At 42.8% G+C, this 12,709-nt stretch overlaps 1 protein-coding gene across 9 annotated transcripts in view; it reads right to left on the reverse strand.

The window, feature by feature from the left end:
• The window catches only part of LOC116954442 (sucrase-isomaltase, intestinal-like), a 382,301-nt gene that overhangs the window by 134,820 nt on the left and 234,772 nt on the right, over positions 1 to 12,709 (reverse strand). For all 9 annotated transcript variants that reach the window (XM_032974950.2, XM_032974949.2, XM_032974952.2 and 6 more), the window contains 2 exons: positions 7,585 to 7,698; positions 3,547 to 3,631 (listed from right to left, as the gene is read on the reverse strand). In XM_032974950.2, the coding sequence (XP_032830841.2) occupies positions 3,547 to 3,631; positions 7,585 to 7,698 (199 nt within the window). The remainder of the gene's footprint in view (positions 1 to 3,546; positions 3,632 to 7,584; positions 7,699 to 12,709) is intronic.

Below are 12,709 nucleotides of genomic sequence, written 5' to 3' on the forward strand. Positions count from 1 at the left end.
GCAGTGGTTTTTTTTTAAGTATGTTCTGGTGGCATTGTAAGGGTTAAATATTTAACGTCCTATAAAGTATATACAGTATAGGTGAGCAGGAATTTGCTCCATATAGGCAATTTCATATCAACTTTCAATGATCGGGCAAAACAAGAGGCATTTTATTTCAGCGCTCGTTCAATGAAGCTGATAACATGAATGAACCCCTGATGCACTGAAAATGTCTCTCTTAACAGCTGATTACTTCCAAATACGTATAGATTGTATCTCGAGGTAGGGTATAGCTATGTTGTATGCTGGAGGCAGGCTTAACCCACATTCGAATGGGTTTAGCAGCACTCCACGGGCGGCAAACTACTTGGTTTACTTAATGATACCAATCATTTATTTTACCCTGCCCTATGAATGATCATTCGGCCTCTGAGCTCTATGTTTAGAAATTAATACTTTTTTCAGTTGTAAGTCTATGGACTCGTCTACGTGCCAAACTTAAGCTCTCTCGGTCTTCTAAAAATCATTAGAATTTACATTCGTCAATTATTCACAATCGTCTTGATGCATTCGATAGGACTAGTTGCCCTGTGGCTGCATTTGCGGCACTAAAAAGCTATGCTGCCTGACGAACATATTTGATTACTATATATGTGCTTTGGTCTGAAATCAAAAGGGAAGTTATTACATTCAGGCCCTGTGCCTTGCATTTTAGGCCCTGGCCATGCATTTTAGGCCCTGGGCCTTGTATTTTAGGCCCTGGGCCATGCCTTCTCGGCCCTGGGCTATGCATTTTAGGGCCTGGATCTCTTTTTCTTAAATGAATAAGGGAGTGGTGGGGGGGACCACCACTCCCTTACTAAGGAGTAAGGGAGAGGTGAGGACCACTCCCTTACTCCTTAGGCCCCACTCCTTCCCGATGTAGGCCCCACCCCTCCTCTTTCGGTTCTGCAGCAGTTTCCTTTTTTGAGGATCCGTCCCCTTTTTCTTGAGGCTCCACCTCTTCCTGTTTAGGCCCGGGTCCCCTTCCCCCCCACACAGAGGGGTTGGGCTTCTTTGGTTTGCTGAAGTGGTGGTGGCATGCAAAATCAGCATTCGTAGTCTTCTTCTTTCGTATGGATTAATAGTAGCAGATTATAGATGCAATTTTAGATTTGTTATCCACTCAATTGTCTGTTCAGAAAGAGCGTGGATTTCGTCCATTCCTCCTTTAAAGCAGTGAAGACAGCAGTAGCAGCAGCGGAGTGGTTATGATGCGGTCAATGGTTTGGGATTCATGGCCGCACTCGAAGGCCACTGAATCTTTGGTGCGCCATTTGTGCATCAGGTGACCGCATTGGCCATGCCTGATCCTGATTCCAGATTCGGTTTATGGTAAACCATTAGTGGGCATGGAATGTTGAAACCGGGAGGTTCTATAGTAGGGTCCTGTATGAGATGTTGATTTTTGACGTCGGCCGCAGTCCAGACTTCGTAGCGGTGGGGGTAGTAGGCTGGAAAGTTTCACGACGACAACCAAAATCCCCCTTTTAGAGCAGCCATTTAACGGAAGATTGCAGCGTGCTTCAGAAATACACCGTCAGCTAAGTTGAGTGATGGTTGGCCACTCTTGAGCAAAGATGCTAGAAATTCTACATTCTTGTGATTGGAACAAGCCCCTTCATAGAGCAGTCAGATGTAGACTTTCCTTAGGGATATGACTCGCTGGGGACCGGGTATATAGGAGGATATATGAAAAGGCATCTTCAAAAAACTAGAAACTGTAATTGGCACAGTCCGCTTTCATCGATTTCTTCGACAAAAAAAACTTTTTCGGCCGTTTTGAAATAATTCCATCCTTGCAAAGCCCCTGGCTGCTGAGTGTGCATGGTCAGCTCATGCTGAAATTATTTGAAGGGCAAAAGCCCACTCGAGTATGAAGTGTCTTCCGTGATTACAGGCAATGTGCACTGACTGTCACACGCGGGGGGTACGTGCGACACTTATTGAAAGAGCACGGTTTGCGGCCAGTTTCCATATCTCTGTTCAAAGCTTGCGATGCTTGCCATTGATGCCAGCTTCAATGGCTGCTGCAGCGGGCGTCGTTATACAAGCACTTTGAATTAAGGTTGATGGATCACGCAAGAGATGGAGCCGATAGTGTCTGTGACCTCAGCTGTAGGGCAATAAGTTTGCGGTTGTGGGCAGTACACCAAGTGGGTCGATGACCTTACCTGTCCCAAATTTTACAGCTCTTCAGTCACATGCACAACATTCACCAAATTTGCCTCCTGAAAACTAGTCATGAGACTTGGTTACTAGTGCATCGGTAAAATAATAATTAAAAACTACATGAGCATATTCGTCATTGCTGCACCATTAAAACAGATTAAGAGTGGTACACCTTCACGGGTATCGAGGGCAGTTTGAGGAAGAGAACAACAAGTGTTAACTCTGTTGACCGCCACTTGTGTAAGTGCCTGGCGAAAATGCATTTAGTATCTGTTCAGGCTGCTGAATCCAACAGAGACAATGATCTGCGATGTTGTGAACATCTAAGTTAAAAGAGGGAAACTTGTTTAGATGTGAGACATTGCAAGAGCAGACGAGAGTTGATGTAGCATCTGAAACAACAAGTTTTCCTTCAGCCAAGGCATTGTTGCAGTCAATTTGTGTTCATGTTTTACCAACAAAGTCTGGATCATCCTCTGAATAAAGCCACTTTTCTCTGCACCCCTTTCGACCTCCTTCTCAATCTCTCGTTCAATTGCCTTCCCCTTTCTGCATTTTATCGTAAAGCTTTCCACTCGATCGTTTGCCATATTATGGTAAAACGGAGGGAAAAAAATATCACGTATATTGGCTTATTTTCCCAGAAGCAGCACTCACACTCAGCACTTAAATTAGTAAGGCACTTCTCCCCATTAAGATTATTTGTCATTGCCAATGTAAAACCTACACACACATATATAAAGTGCCTACACTTTAGTGACGGCCAGGTTCAAACACGAATTGCCAGTGGTCGTGCGTTTGGTAAAGATGCAGCCCAGCTATTACTCATGCCTCTGCCGTCAGATGGGCTTCCAGTAGAGAGCTTGCGAGAGCTCTTCCACAGGGTGTTTCGGCCATGTCTAACACTGGCCAAAATGTTTATAATAGATGAGAGTGCCCACTAGTTACCCCACCACACATGACCCACTAATCAACTAATTGGTGGGCTCATTATACTACTGGGTAGACAGAGACAGAGTGGGATTTAAGTAACTTGCACCATTGTTGAGAGATGGGAATGCAATGGCGACCGATAGTAGCAATATATGAGAAATTAGTAAATGATATCTTGATGGTCAGTCGTGACTGGAATAAACCGGTAAGAGTCCATCAACACATGTGAGATGCAGGGGTTAAGTTGGCTCCCAGCTGGGATTTGAACTTACAATATTGCGATCACGAGTCAAGCTTGTTTTTCCAAGGGTGCTTATGCGGGATAAAGTGGAGAATTATATTGAGCACATGCACGCTTGCCATCATTTGTTTGTGTTGTGGTTGTTACAATGGACAGAGTGAATGGTGCGGTTCACAAACTTGGAACATATGCTGGGTGGTTCCACTTGTTATCTTTGCAGCCATTAACCGAGCCCTGAACGAAGTTGGACACCTCGTTCATGTCCTGAAGGAGAGCACAAGGCGGCGGACAATCAGATGTACCCACAATGCAACGACTGCTTCACAGACACTTGCCTATGTATTGTGTGTACGGTGTGGAGATGGAGTGGCAGAATCATCTCCTAGAAAGGTGCCAGGTGGATTAATGGATTGCAGGAATGTGAGATATGGTGAGGTCTTGGAGAGGCCTTCGTCCAGCAGTGGATTGACCACGGCTGATGATTTGGCATTCTCCGCGGATTGTAATTTATTATTCTGTTACACGTTTTTGAATTGTGTTTCACAATATACTATATAATTACTACTTCGTACAGTTGCAGAACAATTTAGAAAGTGTCAGAGTAGATACACTCTTTAAAAAATATGACCATGTCATACCTGCCAACCCCTTATCAGTGCCAACCTTATTACAGACCAATTCAGACCTTATTGGTCACCCCGTGCCCTTATAAATCTCAACGTTCATCCTACAAAGTCCCATCACAAGGGAGAAACATAAATACACTTTTTTTGCCTGTATTGAAACGGCTGAACACCATATGGGCCTGAAAACTAAATTTCCCTGTACAAAAATACGGGTAAACCGTATAGGTTGACAGATATGCCATGCTTCTGAATGCAGCCCCAAGTTATATTGTGACAGTCATTGCATGATTATCACATTTTAGATTGTAATAGTCAGACAGTCATTATGTTTTCTACACAGTAGAGCATATGATTAATTAGCGGAAATTAGGTTTTACAGTATAACAAGATGCGTACATATATAGGTTTGGGTAAAAGGATAGCTAGACAATTCGCACACTTGCCAATGAGCCTGTTTGTGTAAAGTCAATGGATCAATTGCTGCTATAGTGGCACAGTTAGAGAGAATGCATTCTTATTATAACCTCTTATTCTTATTATAACCATTGCACACATAGGCTAACATACATATAACAATTTAACATTCCGTGCTATTATACATTATAATTATTAATCATTATTAAAAATCTTCTTCTTTCGAATGGCTGCTGATGTAGATGCAGAGCAGCAAGTACAATTTCACATTCAGGTGGTCAAGCCCAGATAACCGCATCAGGAGCAGCTGAGTAGTATATCGTAGTGATGTCTCCTTCGTATTTGTGGATCGGGCGTTGGGTTGTTAGACATTGTACGGTATGTTCTGGATGACCACAGTCGCACACTGAAGAGTTTTATTATAATTATTAATTTTCCATTTGTGCATCTGCCATGAATGATTAAAATAATAATCACTGTCGTTTCTTTGAGATAGGTTCAGCAAGAACAATATAGAATGTAGTGGCAGACACGGGGGTTGGGATAGTGATAGATGTGTGAGTGTGTGGCTTTCTTCTTACGTCGACTAATGCTGCAAGAATGTGAGCCAAACGCTGTTAAAATGAAGACATTTCTCCCGTGGATTTCCACAATCCCCTTTGAGAAGGACAGAAATCTCTGCACACCTCCCCCGCCGCTCACTCCTAATCCCGATTCGCATTGCATTTGCCAGCCCAGGGCAGTGTTTGGGTCAATGTCTGTTTAACCTTTTCTCTGTGCTCCCGCACAAAATGCGGCCCACGATCTGAATCGCAGCTGGAATCGAAAACAATGGTGACATCGTCTCTCGCTTCAAAAACATACATTCTGAAGCGGAAGATTTGTGCTGGATAGGTCACTTTTGCGAATGTGATTTGCAACGGTGATCATTACCCGTGTATCGATAGTTCAATGTTGATGTGCTGTTTTATTGAAGGACTACTCCTGTGCGGCGTTATCTTGGTGTGGTCTGGGACTGTGTTATTGTTGTTTTTGCTGCCTTGCCCAATATTTATAAATCGGACTTATATAATGTATGTAACGTATTTCTATTGAGTGACTTGCTTACTATGTTCTAAATGTTGCACTCCCATCGTTGTTTTTGTACTGTTTGCTGTTGTAACTCGCCAAACCGCCCATACTGGACATCTGTGAAAAAGAGCTTCATGGCTCATCGGATTCCTCCATTGGAAATCATGATCCGGATTTTTTTGGCCAATAGTTAAGAGCAATATGGGATTGGCATTCAAGGAATAATGGTACGTGTCCGAGAGGTCATGTACAGAGAACGTGGAGTGATGAAATCAGTTCGGTGTGAAGCTGCTGGGTGGATTTCTGCATTGCGGGGTTGGGAGTGTTGGTGGTCACTTGAGTAGGGTTGGATAGAGACTGTGGCCGATGATGGTGAGAGGTCGCTTAGTGGCTGCACTTGGCAATGGATGCACACGTTGGAGAAGCAGAGGTATGTGTTCATATATAATAAAAGTCTTCAATGAAACTATAAACTATTTAAACTTATTTTTTTTTTACCAGGTAAGGCCCACCGAGCTATTTTTCTGACCTGGCTCTTTTTCTGACCTGGCCACAAATGATAGCTCAACGAAGTGGCTCATCATGTGGAAATGTGTGGTAGCCAAATACTCTAATTTTACTACTGTCTGAATATTTGCAATTGAGCTGGATAGCTCTCTGATGCGTTTTTGGGTTGGATTTTTCTCCAATAACGCAATATAATTCCCAATGCAACTCGCAAACACATCGGACAGTCTACGATAATTTGATATATTTTTTCCCAATTGTATTCCAAATGTGCTATTTGTGTCATGTTCTGAGATGAAATGTCCATGATCCATGTAGAACTCTCATAGAGCAGTGCATATCCTGTGTGTTAGACTGCAACCCATGGAAGCAGACATCACATATTCCTTCGTGTGGCCATATTTATCTGCATACCAGAAGGTGTCCATTTCCACATGCCTTGTTGCAGAGAATCGTCTTAGCAATTAATTTAATTTGCAAAGTTGGAATTTAGTCGAATTAAGTGGACTCTAAAATGGAATGATGATGACCTTCATTTTGGACAGACATTGGGGACCACACTGAAACCAGTACAGTAAAACCTTGGATTGCGAGTAACTTGGTCTGCGAGTGTTTTGCAATACGAGCCAAATTTTTTAATCAATATTAATTTTTAGAAACGAGCGAGGTCTTACAAGACGAGTTGTACGTATACGCTTTGTCTGCCGAGCGTCACGTGATCACAACTGATATACGAGTGCTTTGATATACGAGTGCTTTGGATTTCAAACACGTTTCCGGAACGAATTATGCTCGCAATCCAAGGTTTTACTGGAACTCGCTCTACTTTGTTTTTATCATGGAGGACAGCAACTCAGATTCAAACTCTAGACTATGTACTGTGCTAGCGAAGTGTACTGACCTCCCAGACACGTAAAAAAATTATTATCTGGAAGCACAGGAGATGTATTTCCATACAAACTCATAATGCGTTTCTGCGGCGCATTATGGGTAAAAGGATATGACGGCATGATGCTGTTCCGTCTCCACATATCCATAAGTCCATTTGGCCTATTGGCTTTTCCAGACCAATATTACCCATCAGCATTTGTTTAAGTAAACAAAACCCTGGACCGGTTTCCACCTTCTGGGTCTCATTAGGAGTGTAAGGTTTGTTCAATAAATGCTTCTGGGTCACACGGTGGCATTGGCAAGAGTACTCCCATCTAAATTAGGGGGACCGGTTCAGATAATCGTCACTGGTGTTGGCCGTGAGCGGGAATCAATCTCGGGTCGCTGTGTTCGTAGCGCAGCATGCTTACCGCTACACTACTGCATCATCATCATCATCAACACACACGCAAATACGTACACGTAAAACTCGTCATGCGTCGCTGTAGAGAATTATGGTTCAAATAGCATATAACCAGATCTCTGTGTCTGCACTTATACCTCACATTCGCACAGTTGGCTACGTACGGTGCGAAAGAAGTTCAACATACGTGCATATAAATGCAAATATTGTTACGTCTATTGGCCTCCGTATTGGCTTTCCAGATGTATTGAGGTGTGCATACACGCACGCGTGTGTGTGTGTGTGAGAATGTGTGAGAAACTCACAATCCAAAAGCCGTCGTAGGGAACTTCGTTAAAAAACTGTTCACATTGCTCCACCCACCACCGCACGCAGATGGGGTTGGTGTAGTCTGGGAAGACAGTCAATCCTGGCCACACCTGGCAAGACAGCACCATTGACAGCAGCAGCATTATCATATGCATCTTTGTCATCATCGTAACCACGATCCACCACCATAACCCGTAGCAGCAACAGCGGCAGCAGCAGCAGCAGAATAGTAATCACCATTATCATTTTTATATTGTCAGCAATGATCTTTACAAAGACGGTCACTGCATCGCGCACTTTCAGAAGCGCTTCTGTGGCCGTCTGGAACGCTCTTCCTTCCGATATTAGGAAACTACTGGAGGAGCTATGCACTTTTAAATCTAGATTGAAAACTCATTTGTTTAGAACTGATTTTTGCGCTTCGTTTTTTGCCCTTCCCCTGCACCTCGGATTTGCATAGTTGGCTAGGTACGGTGTGCAAGAAGTCCAACATACGAACATCTATCGACTGCTGGATGAAGGCCTCCCCAAGCCATGATCATCTCTCATGGTTTTCAGAATGCAAAAAATCCATCCAGCTCCTGCACATCAAGTCACTCCACGTCATTCCATCTCCCCGGCGGACATCCTCCTGGGCACGTTCCCTCCTCTGGCTGCCAATCGATCGTTAGTCTTGACTAACGCCCATCATTTTTACTTGTTTAGTGACTATTTTTGTTGTTGCGATTTGCTAACCTTGCCTATACTTTGTACTCCTATCCTGTTTATGTATTGTTTGAATTTTTTTGTAACTTTCTGTGGCGACCCTCCTGGACATCTGTGAAAAAAGAACTTCATAGCTCATCGGATTCCTCCAGTATAAAACGAAGATTCCGATTCTGATCATCCCTACTGGCAATACAACTCACCCTAGCCCGCTCACATTTCTAAACAGAAAATGATCCACGTGCTCCTCTCTCTGCCAATGCATTTCCAAGAACGGATCTCTCTCCACGCTTATTTGCAGACTCTTCAGCTTTTGTCCCATGCTCAATGTCACAGCGTCCACGTTTCTAATCCACTTGCCGTGGCAAGTAGTATGCGCCGAATAAACCTTACTCTTTAAACAGATTGGAACGTTGCATTTAATGATTAAGGGGCCGTCCATAAATGACGTCACGCGATTTTGGACGGTTTTGACCGCCACCCCCTCGTCACACGGCGTCACAAAAAGTCAGACCCCCCTCAAATATTACGTCACAAAGCTCTGCCCCCCCCCCAAAATTTTTTTTTTGCTATAAATCGCTTCATATTATTATCATTGTAGTATGTATTTAGTGTGCCGCTGCACTCTGATGTTGTAGGAGAAAATATTAATCAAAAAGTATATTTAAATAAGTAGAATGTGTTATCTATATTTATTTAAAATTGCGCATTTTTACGTGACGTCACATTTCTCAACCCCCCCCCCCCTCGTCACACATCGTCACAAATGTCTGACCCCCCCCTCCCCCCCCCCAGGTACGTGACGTCATTTATGTACGGCCCCTAAGGTTTTATAAAAGCAGTCAAAACTTACTCCAGTCCACCACTTTCTTTCATCATTCTATTACTGGTCCAAATTTAATAACCACCCAAAATATACTCCCTCTCATACATTTCCCGTTTATGCCTCTCCAAACAGCAAACGCGTTGCACGCGTTCATGCCTCGCTCGTATTCATGCCGAGTCCCCACTATTGTGGCGAACTCTTTACGCGTGACTTTATTCACTTCTCGAATCGTTTACTGTGGTTTATTTCCATTGGTCGGTCAGAATCGTCTCCAAGGGTCAACGTTACTTCGGTGAAACGGTATTCATTCGTCACGTTTTGACATCGCTGATGGAAATTCAAAGCGACTAGCTGAAATACAACTCTAGATGATGCAAAAAATTATAATCCAACGATGCCGGGATATCTGAATTGCGAGGCCATGAGAAATGGCAATTGCTTCAGGAGGGCCTTCATTTTTTCCTCATACAGTACTTGTAAAACATTTGCATTACAAAACCTTTCACCCTGCAAAGTTTATTGCGTGTAGCAAATCACGAGCGGATAGAATCACACCCGGTATTCGCCACAGTGATGATGGACGGACACCCAGGGTGTGTGAAGAGCCATTGACCTGCATTGGAAAAAAGCCTCCCCGACTGATGTCCTTGTACCGATGAATGGGGCCTCATCAGGGTTAAAATTGCCATGATGGTTACACGACAGACATCCCAACTGGTACGACAAAAAGTGCTCAAGAAAATTTAGAAAAAGTTAAAGTAAGCATAAGAACAAGCCCACTTTGACCGAGATTCTGAAGGTACTTGTCAAATAAAGTCTAGAAGATGTACGGAATCCTGTGCAATGTCATATATCTAAGAACACTTGGAGGAAATTTTGCTTAAACATTCTGAAGGGATCATTTGTATGAAGTACTCTGTCAAAATTGAAAGCCTGGCTGAAACAAAAATGGAAAAAGCTGCCCACTGACCATCATTATTGAGGTTATTATTGAACACGCCATTCAGCACTCGCAACGGGCTGCTCTTGAAAGTATTGTTAAAAATAAATGTTCGCCCTCCCCATTGACTTTAATAGGCCCAGGGACGTCGTGGTGCTACATCAATTCGCGGTTTTTTTTCTTTGGACACGTGCACAAGCTGCAACGATCAGCCACTCGCGTGATTGCCCTGGATATTTGTTCCACGTGAAGAAGAGTGGGATGCTTCAAAGGCATTCAATAACAAGTTAGCAATAATCATCATTAGACCTCCTTTACCAGTACCAAAATATAATAATAGGGTTTTTTCCCCTTTTTCTGGCAACAAAACTGAAACCTTTTTACAATGATTCATGTCTGCATTAACCACAATACCTGCAGTCAAATACGAGGCTCAAAAGAAGGCCGTCCCTTAGTGTGGACCAATCAGTTTCAAGGACAATGCATATAGTATCAAAGTATGTTTTTTGTTTGCATTTTGACTGCAGGTATTGTGGTTAATGCAGACATGAATCCTTGTAAAAAGGTTTCAGTTTTGTTGCCAGAAAAAAGGGGAAAAAACCCTATTATTTTAAGTTAGCAATAACTTGTTATTGCATACAGTACTCTTCAGCCAATAAACACCTCAATGAATTAGTCTCCACTGATGGCTAAAACAGCAACACTTGGTGAGGGCGATTTGAATTCATTGTTCCACGCCAACAGGTTGCAAGCCCAGTGAAAACCACTTTTGCAGATGAGGTCAGATGTGGGGGCAGGTGTGACGTAATTGGCACGATGACGCACGTCTGTGATCTCAGGGATTTGGAGACTCAGCGATCATGAAGCGTGCAGATTTGTGTAGCTTCTCAGCCAGCGGTTCTTAACATTCACTGTGGCGTTGCACCCCTTTGGTTCTCAATCGTCAAAAGAAAATTAATAATGTTCATAAATACGTGAACAAAGTCGTTGTACCTACGTGCCCGTGCTTGTGTTTCGATGATTTACCTAATAAATAAAAATCTGCCATGTCCCGGACTGGTCCAATTTACAAACTCGCCACGCTGAAACTGGCAGTGAATTTCACTGAGTTCTTTGAGAGTGTTGTGGTTTAGCGAGGCTTTGTGTATTACCCACGTGGCATGGAGAGGCACTCATCCAGAAGTACACGTACGTGCATATTATTATTATTACTGTATTATTTTACTCCACTAACTTTAAAATTAACACCCTGTCATGTTCCATCTTTCTCCTGACGTTTGTGATTTGCGAATTATCAACCATATTCATGCAGATCCAATAGCAATACAAATAAATGTAATTTCAGGAATAAAACTAGATTTCAGATGAAGAGGAAAATGTTGCAGATGCTAGAATAAGTCAACTCTGCTCCTTTGCATTATTATTATTAACAAAAAATGGAAATATCCTGGACCAGTTTGAGAAACCTGTGAAGGTCATCCGAAAACAGTGGTAATAATTGTAAGAACTAAATTAGTGAACCTATTTACGAAATGTTGACTCATAAAATAAATACCACAATGACAGAAATATGCCCCAAGCATTCTTCTGGGTGATAAAACTGACTTGAAGAATTAAGGACTCATGAACCTCTGATCGTAGGTGTTTTCACGAAAAAATATTGTAAACAGGGTAATAGGATATTTTTTAGCCCACCTAACCATAAGAACAAACTCGGCGTTCGGATTGACTGCACGAATTTCCACTCTGTCAAGTGCCTTTTCATAGTTGACAAAGGTTACAGACAATGGTGTTTGATATTTACTTGTCTTTTCCCAGGATCTGATCGACAGTGTGCATCTAAAGCAACATACCAAGGTGCCGAAAAAGGAACTATTTTAATATTGCATTACCTGGCATGACACGTGGATCAAAAATATGGACATTTGCGAAGAGAATGGAACAAGAGCTGAAGGGAGGGAGCAAAATGAAGTGTGGCGAGGTGAAATTTACCGTCCATCCGATTAGCACGATTGGCTACATACGGTGGCGAAAGAAGTTCAACATACATACAGACCATACACAGCTAACCCGAATCTACACTATACACCAGTGGTCCGTATTAACCTGGCCTGCACGCTGCACCCCCCGGAGGTGCGAGATGACTTTTTTGGGGGGTGCGAGTCATGGCCATATTGTTTTAGAAGGTAAATAATCGAAAACACAAATTAAGCACGGGCACGTTAGCACAACTACTCTGTTTCATCAAACCTATGTATTTATTTACATGTTTTTTTTTTTTTACGAATGAGAACCAAAGTGGTGCAAGGCTGCGGTAAAAGTTATGAACCACTGCTTCATAGGGTTATAATGATGCATGTAAAATGTACGTGCGAATTGTGGCTGTAAATGTTTGTTTCCTTTTCAAGAAGAAGCCTATCCTGTTCCCTTCCACTGCTCATACCGTTGGCCAGCTTTATCACACGTCATTGCAATGGTCCCCTGCACATTGCAATGAAGCATAACAACACACAATGCAGACTGATGAGTCAAGAACACAGGAACCAAATTGCATCCGGCGTCATTGTTAAAATGTTGCAGGACATTTTGCACTCAAAGCGTCACATGGTAGAAGGCCCACTCTGGAGATTTCCCTTGTGTGCACATATCA

Source organism: Petromyzon marinus, chromosome 55 (genome assembly GCF_048934315.1).
Source record: "Petromyzon marinus isolate PM22_M1 ecotype Great Lakes invasive population chromosome 55, UKy_Petmar_22M1.pri1.0, whole genome shotgun sequence".
NCBI lineage: Eukaryota > Metazoa > Chordata > Hyperoartia > Petromyzontiformes > Petromyzontidae > Petromyzon > Petromyzon marinus.